This window comes from Lynx canadensis, chromosome E1 (genome assembly GCF_007474595.2).
Source record: "Lynx canadensis isolate LIC74 chromosome E1, mLynCan4.pri.v2, whole genome shotgun sequence".
In the NCBI taxonomy this organism is placed as follows: domain Eukaryota; kingdom Metazoa; phylum Chordata; class Mammalia; order Carnivora; family Felidae; genus Lynx; species Lynx canadensis.
The window spans coordinates 37669634-37682941 of NC_044316.2; the positions used below are offsets into that span (position 1 = coordinate 37669634).

The following is a 13308-nucleotide window of genomic DNA, read 5'->3' on the forward strand; positions in this document are numbered from 1 at the left end:
GATCAGACGTGTCAGGAAGTAGGTGTAGCACCAGGAGTGGGAGTGAGAGGCGGGGCAGGTGTGTGATGTGTGTTTGGGATGGTGAGGCAGGCTCAAAGGGGCGGCCACAGTGGCCAAATGCAGTCTCTCCCCCCCCCCCCCCCCCCACCGCCGCCCCGACCCCGACTCATTCCCAAAGCCTTAAATCCAGAGATGTCAGGGCCTCAAGGAACCTCAGAGATCACTTTGTTTCTGAACGAACCCGTTTTATAGATGAGGAAACTGAGGCCCAGTGCCTCTATGCCTTACCCAACTTGGCAGAATTATTTCTCTTTATGTATTGCCATCAGGGACTGGTACCAGCTTTGATTTTGCATCTTGCAGCCTGAGGGCTGGTAAGTCCCTCTTCACGTCTGGCCTTGATCCTTCTGGCTGCTTGTGTTTTTCCTCTGGTCAAACAATGCTTCCTTGTTGCTTCCTATCCCCACCATTTCAGCCCCTCAGGCCTGGGGGACTGGTAAGAAACTGGGTTAGAAAGGAGCCCTCCCCGCCTGCCCACGGGCAGTGTTCCCAGCAGGAGAATCAGCAGCTCCTTCCAGAGGCAGGATGTAGGGGCTATTTTTTTTTCCTTTGGTAAAACCAAAGGCTCCTTGTTGCTTTTGTTGATGTATTTTTGTTCCTCCTTGAACAAAAAGCTGTGGTTTTTGAAGGGGTCCGAGGCTGGAAGGGGCAAGGTTGCTTATAGAAAGGGGGTGCTGAGCTTTCGGGATCTCTGGTCTATTCTGGCTCAGCCTCTGGAATGCAGCTAATGGCAGAAGCAGGAGTGGGGCTGTGCCTTATATGCTGTCCCTGTCACCAGTAGCAGGAGCCTCGATATCCTCCCTGTCCTCAGAGTCCTGAGCAGGAAGGTAACTCAGAGGTCCTTAGTCGGAGGACCCTTCTCCTGCATCCCTGCGCATCACTGTCTGCACTCTTGAGACACCTGCTTTGGAAAAGTTTTAATTAAATGAGGAGGTGGCTTCTGACTGAGACCCCACAGGGTCTCTCTTGACGCCCTAACTTGGCAACTGGTTGGGTTTGAAAGATAAAGTACTTTGTTCTTCACCCACCCCGCTAAGCACATCTTTCATTTCCCCAGGGCTCTGAGAGCTGGGGGTGGACTGGGTCCATCAGACAGAGAGAGAGTGAGAGAGAGAGAGAGAGAGAGAGAGAGAGAGAGAGAGATGGCAGCCTCCCCCTAGATGGCCGGGCAGCTGTGGTGGAGGGGAGTGCACTGGGCAAGGTCTTTGTCCTAGACGCTGAGCAGCAGTTTCTTTTTCTGTAAAATGGGCACAATGATAACGCCTGCCTTTTCTAACCAAAGCCTTGTGGCAAATCTCAAGAGACAATGTGCCTCAAGTCTATCAAGAAGTCACTCGGTATGCCTGTAAGTTCTCCCGGAGGTCTAGGCTGCTGCCCACTGCTGCCTGATTACCCTCCTGGTCCCTGTTCTTGCCCTCATGGATGCTAGGTCCCTTTCCCTGCGCCTACTCCCCCCCCATCCCCGGCTTCCCGTCCTAGTGAACTTGGGCTGTGTCCATGCCTCTCTCATCCCCAGAGCAGCTGATGCTGCTGTCAAGGGTGGGAAGGGGCATCGGCAGAGGGCCCACTGCCTGGAATAGTTAACAAGGGGCTGGGTGCAGGCTGGCCCACAGACGGGACAAAGAGCAGCTGTGCTCTGCACCAAGCTCCAGGTAGGGTTGGGACACCCAGCTCTTCCCTCATTCCCTCAACCGTGATGCAGTCTGTTGGTGAGGCTGGGGTTCCGTCAGGGTCACTAGCTGGGGTGGGAGCCCCTCGTCTGCCTCAGCACCCACATTGGCACACACACACATCCATTCATCCCAACTGGGATCTGAGGGTAGCGGGTGGTGGTTGGGGGGGGGGGGTAGCTTCAACCTGAGAACAGAGAGGGAGGGAAAAGGTAGAATTCCCAGCAATTGTTTCTGGAAGGAGGTCAAATCAGTTGCAGCCCTCTTGGAAGGCAGTCATGTTGGTGGGGGAAGGGCACAGCACCGATGTTTGTGCGTCCTTCCTTCTGAAACGCACCCGTGGCACCCGTCTTCCTCACCGACATTGTCTATAAGGATCCTGCGTTCACGGCCTCCTGGTTTTGGCCCTCATGAGCTACTCCGCAGCTGAGGACACCCTTGCTGTCTGCGCCTCTTCCCCCACCCCCACAGACTCTCTCTGTCTTCCTGCTCTGCCGCTCTCCTGCCTGGAGCTGAGGATGGGGTTGCCATGGGAACCTGAAGCGCAGTGAGCAGGGGAAGGGAAAGACAGGGTTGTCTCGCCAGGGCTGGGGGCTGTGGGGAGGGGACAGGGTTGACCCAATAGGAGGAATAGATGTCTGCCTGCCTTCTTCTGGCTTAGGGTTGGGGCTCCGGGGGGCAGGGTAAGAGATTGGGGGTTCTGGAGCTCCTCTTTAATCTAGTTAATCTAATGCAGGATTAAAGTCTCCCCCACGTCCCCCCTTCCTGCCAGATTAAGCTGCGTGAACATCTAGGCTGGTCTCCCCTCCCTTCTGATGCGATTGGTGCTCTGGCTGTCGGGGGCTAAAACCTGGGGGTCGTGGTGTCTCCAAAGAGAGGGTGATGAATACCCGACAATCCCGTCCAGAGGCACTCGCGGCCTGTTGGGAGGGTCTCCTGATGCCCTTCTGGTGGCCTGTCGGAGATGTGTGAATGTGGCCTGGAATGTGGGCTGTTATGCGTGGATCTTCTGGCTCCAGTGGCTACGGGACGTGCATCACTGCAGGGGGCCCATCTATGTATTCATCGTGTGTGAGGAACAACACAGCGTGTATGCTGTAGGAGCCTCAGAACTGCAGTGGGGGGGTGGGCGGTGCATGTCAGGTGCACGTGTCTGGCTGTCCTTGGGCCACTGGAACAGGAGCTCCATTTTAACCTTGTACATTCAGGGGGTGCCTGAGTGGCTCTGTCCTTTAAGTGGCTTTTTTAAAAACATTTTTTTTTAACGTTTATTATTAAGAGACAGAGAGAGACACTTTTTAATCTTTTTTAACGTTTATTATTGTTTAAGAGACAGAGAGAGATGCAGCATGAGCGAGGGAGGGGCAGAGAGAGAGACAGACAGACACAGAATCTGAAGCAGGCTCCAGGCTCTGAGCCGTCAGCATAGAGCCCGACGCGGGGCTTGAACCCGTGAACTGTGAGGTCTTGATCTGAGTTGAAGTCAGACGCTTAACCACCTGAGCCACCCACGCGGCACCCCAAGCGGCGGACTCTTGATTTCAGTTCAGGTCACGATCTTGTGGTTTGTGAGATTGAGCCCCACGTCGGGCTCCATGCTGACAGTGCACCTGCTTCTGATTATCTCTCCCTCCCCCCACTGGCGCTTGCTCTCTCTCAAAACAAATCAATAAACTTAAAAAAAAATTTTTTTTTTAATTAACCTTGTACATGCAGGCAAATTAGAAACCCCAAGTTTGCAGATTCGCTCCAGAGCACATGTGTTTGCTGAGCCTGCCAGCCTTCCCCCCCAGATGCTAAGCAGTGCTATCTCAGAATTGACCTTTCAAGTTTTGGGCCACAGCTGCTGGGATGTTTTCCTCGTGGTGCCCTTGCTTCAAGACCTCACCTCTCTCTGCCACAGGATTCTCTACCTGCAGATGCTCTCCTCACCATACCCCGCACCCCGTGACACCTTCAGAAGGGCTCTGATCTGGTGGGAGGGTCATCTCTGAAGCCTTCCTTGCCAGGACCTCAGGGTTAGCTAGTTCCGCTGGAGATCTTACTTGGATCCTTCCTGCTGTCATCTTTCTAGTCTCTAGGAACAGACTCCTGGTTGATCCTCCCTTTTTCTGGAACTGCTGAGCAATTTTGAATGGAGCTCCTCAGCTGTGGGTGGCCCTAGCTTCCTGCAGCTGGGCCAGGCCTGGGGACCGGGCCCGTAGCCTTAGCCCCATAGTCATCCATGGGCCATTTCTGTTGCCAGCTGCAGGCACCTGTGTTTGCTTTTCAGTCTCATCCCTCCCTCCCTCCGCGGGGGAGCTGAGGGCCTGAAGTGACCTGGGAGCCAGGACCCAGGTGTGGCAGTGGAGGCTGGGGTGGGGGTGGGGGCACAGAGCTGGAATCACCTAGGTCCAGGACAGTGAAACCAGCCCAGAAGCAAAAAGGATTTGCCAAAGTCACCCAGAGAGTCAGTGGCAGGACCAGAGTCCAGCACTGTGTCCATTCTGGTCACACACTCCTCCTCACCTTGGTTTAGTTGTGCAAATCCAAAGTCCTACCCTTCACAAGTGGTGGCTCACAGGGAAGTTATGTGTTTACAGGTAGCACTGGCTCAGGGTGGTGCCAGCAAGAACCTCCCAGCTCTGGGGAGCACACAGGACTGGGGGGGGGGGGTGCTCATTTCTGGCTCTAGGGCGCATGTCAGCCCGCTGGGATGAAACATGCCTGGAAGGAAGCAATCCGTCTCTTACCTGAGGACAGCGTGTGAATCAGAGATCTGCAGGTGGTCACAGTCACGGTGAGGTGCGGTCACCCAGGGCTGCAAAATAGCCGGACCTCAGCTCCTTTTCAGAGAAGCCACTCACTAGTCCCTGAAATAGTTGGGACCCATGTGGCCCCCTAGCCATTTCACATACCAGCACATACCCACAAGCCACAGTGATTCAGCGCTACGTCTCCTCTAGCTGGTTTGCTGGGGGACTTCGTGATGACCCAGTGGGATGTAGGAGATCCAAGTTCTAGTCTTGGTCCAGCTTCAGTGCCTGATGTGACTTTCATGTATCCAACAAATGTTCGTTGAATACCAGGTACTGTTCTAAGGAGTTTGAGGTTAATCAGTGGACAGAAGAGACCAAAAACACCTCATTTCCTGGAGAAGTAGAGAGAGGACAATAAACCGATGTGATAAAGAAGTTAATTATGATAAGTATTAAGTGCGTGGTCCCAGCACGCTATTTCCTCCTCTGGGAAATGACGAGGTATGACTGCATGATCCTGGAGGTCACTACAGGCTTGGCTCTGAGGGCTGCCCTGGTTCCAGCTACCTCCAAGCCAGCCCTCTTTCTGGGGAACAGGCTCCTGGTCTGTCCCGTGTCTGCCAATTGGAGGGTTTGGCTCAGGATGCTGGGCCCTGGGCAGACTGGGTGCAAATTTAGATGCTACCACTTACTGGCTGTGTGCCTTGGCCACATTGTTCGACCTCTCTGAGCCTCAGTTCTCCCTTCTGTCAAAGTGGGAAAGTAGGGCATTTGTGAGGATTTGGTGAACTAAGTAAGGCACGAGGAGAACATCAGCCTTTGTTACGGCGTTAATCTGGCACTTGAGGGCCTCAAGCTGACTTTCTGAGTCCAGCTGATTTCTCACCTCCAGTTAAGTTAGCCCTTGTTGGCCCTTTGAAACACCACTCTGGATGTGTGCATTTTCTCTCTTTCACCACCTCCCCCAGGAAGCCCCCCCCCCCCGATATGTATGTCCCATTCTCCTTTACTTCTTCTTTTTTTTTCTTAAGTTCTTATTTTAATCACCTGGTGTTCATCCCAGGTGCACTCCTTAGTCCCCATCACCTATTTTACCCATCCCCCCACCCACCTCCCCTCTGGTAACCATCAGTATTCTCTATAGTTAAGAGTCTGTTTCTTGGTTTCTCTCTCTCTCCGTCTCTCTTTTCCTTCTTTGCTCGTTTGTTTTGTTTCCATTCCCTTTTACTTCTGTCTCCATACCCCTCCTGCCCTTCCTCTGCTTGGTCCCCATTTCTGGTTTTAGCTGAAAGCTTTGTCCTGACCTCTGCTCTATCGTCTCCCCAGTCTAGTTGGGCCGTCCTGGGTGGCCCAGGCCACTCAACCTCCCTGCACACGAGATTCTAAGGCGTGGATTATCCCCAAATAAGGGTCATCCGAAACCCTCAGACACTGTCCCTAGGGCCTCCCTTTGGCTCAGCACAGTTCTCCGTGGCCGGCCACCCACTCGGGCCTGATGTTGTCTTCCCAGTTCCGCCCCGGCTAAATCTGAGAAGCGCTTGCCTCCCCTCAGCCCAGGGTGATGCACATCGTGCTCGTGCTGCTGGGGCAGGGACAGGGGCTGCTGGCGGAGAAGAGGAAGTTTCCAGGAGAGTCATGTCTCTGAGAAGCCAGGAGGCTCCTGCCCCTTCTCCAGAGTGACCTCTACTCTGTTTTCTCTCTGCCCTGCAGACACTACCCCAAGCAGTCCTTCACCATGGTGGCTGACACCCCGGAAAACCTCCGCCTCAAGCAACAGAGCGAGCTCCAGAGTCAGGTGAGGGGGCGGGGCTGGCCCTGCGGCCTGACCGGGAGGGAGGGCTGTTGTAACCCTTGGATTTGGCAAGGGCTCCTTCCCCCTGTGGTTACGAAGCAAGGCCAGGGTGCTGAAATCCTGGTACTTGCCTTGTCTCCCTGCCCCCACCCGGGCACCAGTTGCTTCTTATTTCCTGCCTTTATCAAAGGAGTGGAGGAAGGCATGCCCCCTCCCCTTTCTACCTAAAGTGGGCTGGGGAGGTATCGGTATCTGATTCTTTCTGCTCCAGGAACTATGGTGTGGCCTCTAAAGCCCACTTCCTCCAGGAAGCTGTTTCCTTCTCCCTCCTCTCCACTCACAACCCACCCCCTCCCACCCCCCAAAGGAGGGGACTCACTTCTCCAGGCTGGTGCCAGCCTGAGGTCAGTCGGCTCTTTATGGCCATGTCTCCGAACCTCCTCCACCCCTCAGAGGGCCGCTGGGAAGGGGGCCTCACCCTGGGGGCCTGTCCTACCTTTGTCTCCTTGGGCCTGGTTTTCTTGAGCACTTGCTTTGTGGGGAGTGGTGCGTGCCACTGGTGGGGGGAGAGGGGAGAGATGGATTGGTGCCCCAGGGAGAACTCAGTCTTTAGGGGACACTGAGGAATAAGCAAAGGGTCCAGAGCCCTGAGACCTGAACAGGTCACTCTCCCTAGTGGTCTGGGAGGGCTCCTGGGACAAACCTAGGCTGGACTGTGAAGAGGGGGGCAGGGCAGGGCGGGGCTTCTGCAGAGACCCCCTGAGGGACTTAGCCAAGTGGGCAGGGTGCCCAAGGCCAGGAACATGTTGGGAGGTCCCCCTGGGCCACAGAGGGGGATCTCTCCTGATCCCTCCGGAGTGGGGCTCCTGCTGTGTGATGTTAACACGACCTCTCTGGGGCCCTGTCTCCTAGTAGGTCGCGTGAAGGAGGACCAGCCCTGTGCTGCCTGGGGCTGTGGGCGCACTCTCTCCCTGACTCCTCCCGGCAGCTGTGAGGAAGGTGCTGTGTTTTTCCCGTGGTGCAAGATGAGGAAACAGAGGCCCAGAGATATTAGGGGGCTTGCTAAGATCAGACAGTGGTAGTAGGGGTAATGACACTGTGAACCACTAACTTGTTGAACCTCTGATGCCTGGGCATCGAAGCTCCCTCGGTTCTCAGCCTGTGCGGCTGGCAAGGTCGCTTCTAAGGTCACTTCTACTTTAGGGAAGAGGGAAGGGATGCTGCTGACTTTAAAGGCCGGTTTATCTAATTCTGAGACTTGTGCTCTTTCCCGTTTTCCACCCAGCTCCCTAAGGAACATTGTCTCCACTTTGATACTAAACACGATAGTTCCTCGTGCTGCTGGGAACATTTATAGTTTAGCAAGTGCTTTTAGTTACTTTGCCTCATGGATCCTTGACCCCACTCTGGGAGATATCAGATGAGGGAACTGAGGCTTTGCCTGTTGACACACCCAGTAAATGAAGTTGCAGGATCTGGCCTCTGGTTTTTCCACTCCCAAGTACAGTGACCTTGACCATGTACAGCCCTGGTGAGGCCTGAGGCTCAGGCCTCCCCTGTTTCCCACAGCAGCTGGGAGCAAGTAGGGGAAGCTGGTTTTTCCCTCAGCAGCAGCTTACATCTGCCAGCCCAGAGGCGGACCCTGCTTGGCGTGAAACCTGTAGTTAAGGGGGAGCCGGTATGGATACCAGACCCCTGCCAGCTGAGGAGGTCAGGGTGGTCCAGCTGGCAGGGAGAGGGGCTGAGGCAGCTCTGGGGCCTGGGCCTAGTCTACACAGGGAAGATTTTGGCCAGACCCTCCTTGGTCAGCCGCGTACTACCGCCCTGGCCTCCCAATCCAGTAGAAGGCCCCCTGGGGCCAGAGGTGGAGGGGGCTTCCGGGGTGGGTAGACCACAGCATCCAGGGCGACCCGGACTCCCCCCACAGCTTGAGAGGGACGGTCAGATCCCCAGTTGGTGGGGTCCCCATCAGAGGAACCTGGAAGAAGAGGTATGGGGAGGGGACATTAGGTCTTTGGAAAGGTCTGGGTCCAGAGGTGTGAGAGTATGTGCACACACTCAGGCAGAGGCCAGGGCAGACAGACACACACACACACACACACACACACACACACACACACACACACACACACCTACTCTCAGGAGGAGAAATTCAAACCCTATTAATTCCCTTAGCCTTTGTCAGTCCCACAAAAGCACGGCTGTAGCTCTTTTTGCCCCTGGAACCAGATCCCTGAGGGGCGGGGTCTGTAGGAGGAAGCGCCCGGTGCTCAGGCTCCAAAGGTTCCTCTGCCTTTGCTCCCTGCTCCCCAGGGGCCTGGCCTGCTGCTCACCTCCTGGGCTCCCGGGCTCCTCCTGTCTCTCGGGCAGGCTGAGGACCTTGTGAGAATGGCGGCCATTCTCCATGCGGTCCTCGCTGAGGGCCAGGCCCTGACCTCATTTAATCCTTATGACCACCTGATGAAAGAGAGATTGTTTTGTCCCCATTCTACAGATGGGGACACAGGTTTAGAGAGGCTAGGCCCCTTGCCCAGAGCCCAGTGACAGAAGCAGATTTCAAACCCTTTGCTCTTACCAATTCTGTAGTCTGACGTGGTGCCCAGCCTGGTACTCTTGACCCACAGGATGCCGTTACCAGTGGTGGGGGACAGAGAGAGAGAGAGAGAGAGAGAGAGAGAGAGTGTGTGTACACACATGCACACACACGCACACACACACACACAGACACGTGCGCACATGTGCGTACTGGAATACAGATTCCTAGGCCCTACCCAAGAGGTTTCTGGTTGGTAGTTCTGGGCAGGGCCCAGGAATCTGCATTTTGACTGCCCTGGTGATTCTCGTGAGCCTTTTGGACATACTCAGAGCCTTAGAGCTGGGCCGGGGGGCAGGCAGGGAGTGGGTGGAACTGACCCCAGCTCTCCCCTTGCTTCTGCCGCGTGGGGTGTGAGTCACAGAGTCGGGGCTCTGGACTGGGGTAGGTGGCGGGTGGGGGTAGGGCCCCTGCCTTCTTTGCAAGCCTGGTTCTGTCTTCCTTCTACCTCGCCCCCAGCTCTGTGGTCTGAGCCTGGCCGCTTTTCTCTCGTAGCTTTTTTTCCCCTCCCTGGTAAAATGGGGACAGCAAAGCCCAGTCGCCTGGAGGTCCGGGGCTGGCCGATGCACTGGGTTTGGAAGGGATGAGTGGGCCTGACCGGGGGTGGTGACAGGTTCTGGCTCCTGTGGCTGCTGTGGGGGCAGGGCCTGCTAGAGCAGTCTGTGGCTGGCAGGAAGGGAAGTGGGAGCCTCCTCTGCCTACCCTGCCCCACCCCACCAGGGTGTCAGTTGGTCTCTTTCCAGGGCCCCTTCCTGGTCTGGGTACGTGTGTCTCAGCCCTCTCCTCTGGAAGCCGCTGGTGCTATTTCAACTTTATTTGTTTTCCTGTCTCCAGTTTGGTTCCCAAAGTGGTACTTTGGGTGTCTGGGACACCTGGAGCCTCCCTTGCAGAGGAGGTAACCACAGAACTGACCAGAAATGACCTTCTGGGTGGTCCTGCCCGGGCCTGGCTGAAGCAGGGAATGGGAGACTGGGGCCCAGCTGTATCCCCTACCCGAGGTAGCTCTCCCACCTCCAGCCCCCAGGCTGAGCAGAGAGGCGACATCTTTGGGGTGGGGCTGAGCTGGGGGTGTCTGTGTGGCCCTCTGAGGCCCTGCAGAAGTGCAAAGAGAATGCCTCTTTCATTTTCTCCCCCATCTCACACCCCCGTGGTGCTGGGCAGTCCCAGCACAGAGTGAGAAATGCCCTGAGGCACAGGAGAGTGTGGTCTGTGACCAGCACAGGAGGCAGCATACTGGTGTCACTCTAATGTTTAGAGATTTATTTTTGAGAGAGAGAGAGAGAGAGAGAGAGAGAGAAAGAGAGAGAGAGAGAGAGAAAGAGAGAGAGAGAAAGACACAGAATCTGAAGCAGGGTCCAGATTCCAAGCTGGAAGCGCAGAGCCTGATGTGGGGCTCGAACTCACAAACCTTGAGATCGTGACCTGAGCCAAAGTCGGACGCTTAACCGACTGAGCCACCCGGGCGCCCCACTTCTGTCACTCTTACCTAAACCAGCTGAAGGTCAAATCCTGGGTCTGCCACCACTAGCTGTGTGATCCTGGGCAGGTTATTTCACCTTCCTGAGTGAGCCTCAGTGTCTTCATCTGTAAAACGGGGCTTACCTTTCTCCAAAGGTTATTGTGAGGATATTAGTATATATTAGGCATTTAGAACAGTTCCTGGCATAGAGTCAGCACTCAATAAATGTTCACTATTAACTATTCTCCTGGAAAGGAGAGGAAATGGAGCCTGCCTGGGCACAATGAAGCTGGGGAGTAGACACAATGACCTTTTCATGATTGCTTCCAGCACTGACTTTTCCATTAGTTCTCCTCCCCATCTGTGTCTGTCTAATTTTAAAACTGATTTCTTTTCTGTTAGAAGGAGGTGGGTTACATCGTATGGGCGCCCAGCACATAGTAGGCACATAGTCGGTGGAAATTGTTGGTATTGTATTTTTTTTTTCCAGAAAACAATTTTTTTTTTTTAAGTCACGATCTTTTATGTTACGTCAGCAACGCAGTTATGTTCTAAATTATGCTGTTGGGAGATTTTGTGTTTGTTCAGTTCAGTCACCACTCATGTGACAAACACTTATATTTGTACCTCCTTTGCTCGGGCATCAGATCTGGCCCCGCCTTGGGAATTTCCAGGATGGGAGGCCCAGGCAGTTCCTAGGCATGGAGTCATCCGCCCACAGTGCTGAGTTGTACCCTGACCCTACCAACAACTAGGCTGAATGACCTCGGGCAGATCCCTTCCCTCCGAGACCCGCATCACGTCCTGGCGAGCCATCCCAGATGAGGGCAAACACTCCTGCTTGGGTGACAAGGAAACCCGGACAGAGGGGCTCTAGGCAGCGGGGCCCTCCCCGCACTCCTGGCTCTCGACCTTTTCCCTGTGCACCCACTCCAGCACCAAAAGGCCTCTCAGAGAATGTTTCTCACCTTGATTCTTCATAATTAAGGCCTGCAGGTACATAAAAATGGTCACAAACTCCAGAGCTGGGTGGGCTCTTAGAGATCAGCTGGCCGGCCCCCGGCTCAGGGGATTCCAGAGAGGGAGACTGACTTACCTAGTGACATACAGCAAAGAGGTGCCGAGCCCAGACCTCCCTCCATCCTTTCTCAGCCCCCATTCCACCCCAGCCCCGCCCTATCTGGCTGCCTGTGCCAGGAGTGAAATGAATTCTCCTTCCCCGGCAGGGAGGGAGAGGCAGTTCCTGAGCTTGGGAACTAGCTGATGTCATTGTAGTGTCGCCATGGCAATTATTCCCCTGGATTAGGGGCCTGACCCTTACAAGCCCAGGAAGTGGAGGAGAGAATGGGGGTCTGGCACTTGTTCAGCACTTTGAACGTTGACAGAGCACTTCCACGCTTGCCCTATCAGTGGGTATTGAGCCCTGCCTTGCTTCAGGATGCAGTTGCTGTGTGAGGGCCACTGTCTGTAGTCTGTACCATTGATTGGAATGAGTGGTACTATCCCCATTTTACAGATTGGAAACGGAGGCTCAAGAGGTTAAGTCATTTGCCCGAGCTCACTTAGCAAGTGGGAGACTGCGCCCGTGTTAGAACCAGCTCCCTCTGGCTCTTTGCCCGTGCTCGGTGACGGGAAGCCCCCCTCTCCATATTTCAACTGATTCCTGTGACAACCCTTTTACAGATGAGGAAACCGAGGCCAGAGACCTTGGATTTGGGGCTTCTGCATCTGGAGCTGTAATTTTCTGGCTCTAATGCTTTTCCCCTCCCTAATGCCCCTTCCCCAAAGGGTCCCTGTACCTCCAACACAAAAAGTTGCCCTGCTGCTCCAGGCCTCCCTGGAAGAGGTGACGCTGGAGGCAGTTCTGGGCCCTTGGGGTGGGTCAGTACTTGTATTTACTGCATTAACTTCCAGTCTGATGGGAACTAGCATATCCAGGCCTTTGATTTTAGTCTGGATCAGAACGGAGGAGCTTCTGAAACCTTTTTAGGATGAAGAACCCCATGGACGGGTAAGCTGGGCTCCAGACAGTGGACAAGGACCTCTGACCCCTGGGGGTTGTGCAGAGGAACTGACAGGTGTGGCCACAGATTTATACGTGTGTGTTGTTGGTCGGGTCAGGGTGCAGCTCAGCCCTGTGGCCAGATGTCTCCATGCCTGGGAGCTGCCCGGACGTCCCATCCTGGAAACTCCCGAGGTCCTGGGCCTCGTGTCCTGGGCTGACCTGCTTCTAGGACAGTGGAGCAGCCCCCATGGAGGAAATCCAGGCAGCTGGTGGGGTTGGAACAGCTGCCTTCTGAGGGGGACAGTGAAGCCTCTGGAAGCCGAACGGTTCTCTGTCCCATGGGCATTCCCAGCCTCCATTCTGTGCTTCAAACCCCCCAGGAGAAAACAAGATATTTTTCATATTTCGGTTCTATTAGTGTTCAGGAAGTCCTTTCGTACGTCCGACTTGAGCCCCTCTATACTTGAATTTCTGTGGATTTCTCAGAAGAAGAAGGCAGTGGTGGGGTGGTAGGAACCCTGTTGTGAAGTCCTGTCTGTCCCCCGCCAATTTCATCCCCTCATGTGGCATTGACCTTAGAAGAGTCTCCAGGAAGCCGCCAGGCCTGTCAAAGACTCATTGATGGAGTCTTCGAGTGGCTGTCTCACTGCCCTTCTCTCTGGGTGCTAACTCTGTCCCTTGGCACAGCCTTCATTCGGCTGGTCGCTTAAACACTCCTCCGGGCTCTCAGTGGGTAGGGCCACATCCTGGCCGGGGCTGTCTTTGGAGCTCTGGAAAGAACCTTCTTCCTATAGCTTGCAGGCAGGATAGGCTAGCGGTGAAGGGTCAGGAGTCCCGGCAGATGAGAGTTTGCACCATGGTGGCTCTGGACATTTATTGCCAAGCTGTGTGACCTTGGCAGGGGACTTTGCCTAGCTCTGGCTCAGTTTCTTTATCTGTAAGATGGAGCCAATAATAGAACACGGTAAGACTCACATGAGAGAATTCACGT

At 54.8% G+C, this 13308-nt stretch overlaps 1 protein-coding gene across 1 annotated transcript in view; it reads left to right on the forward strand.

Annotated features, from left to right (window-relative positions):
- Positions 1-13308, forward strand: part of LASP1 (LIM and SH3 protein 1) — a 39429-nt gene that overhangs the window by 10771 nt on the left and 15350 nt on the right. Inside the window, exon 3 of the mRNA XM_030296819.2 lies at positions 6179-6263. Within this exon, the coding sequence (XP_030152679.1) occupies positions 6179-6263 (85 nt within the window). The remainder of the gene's footprint in view (positions 1-6178; positions 6264-13308) is intronic.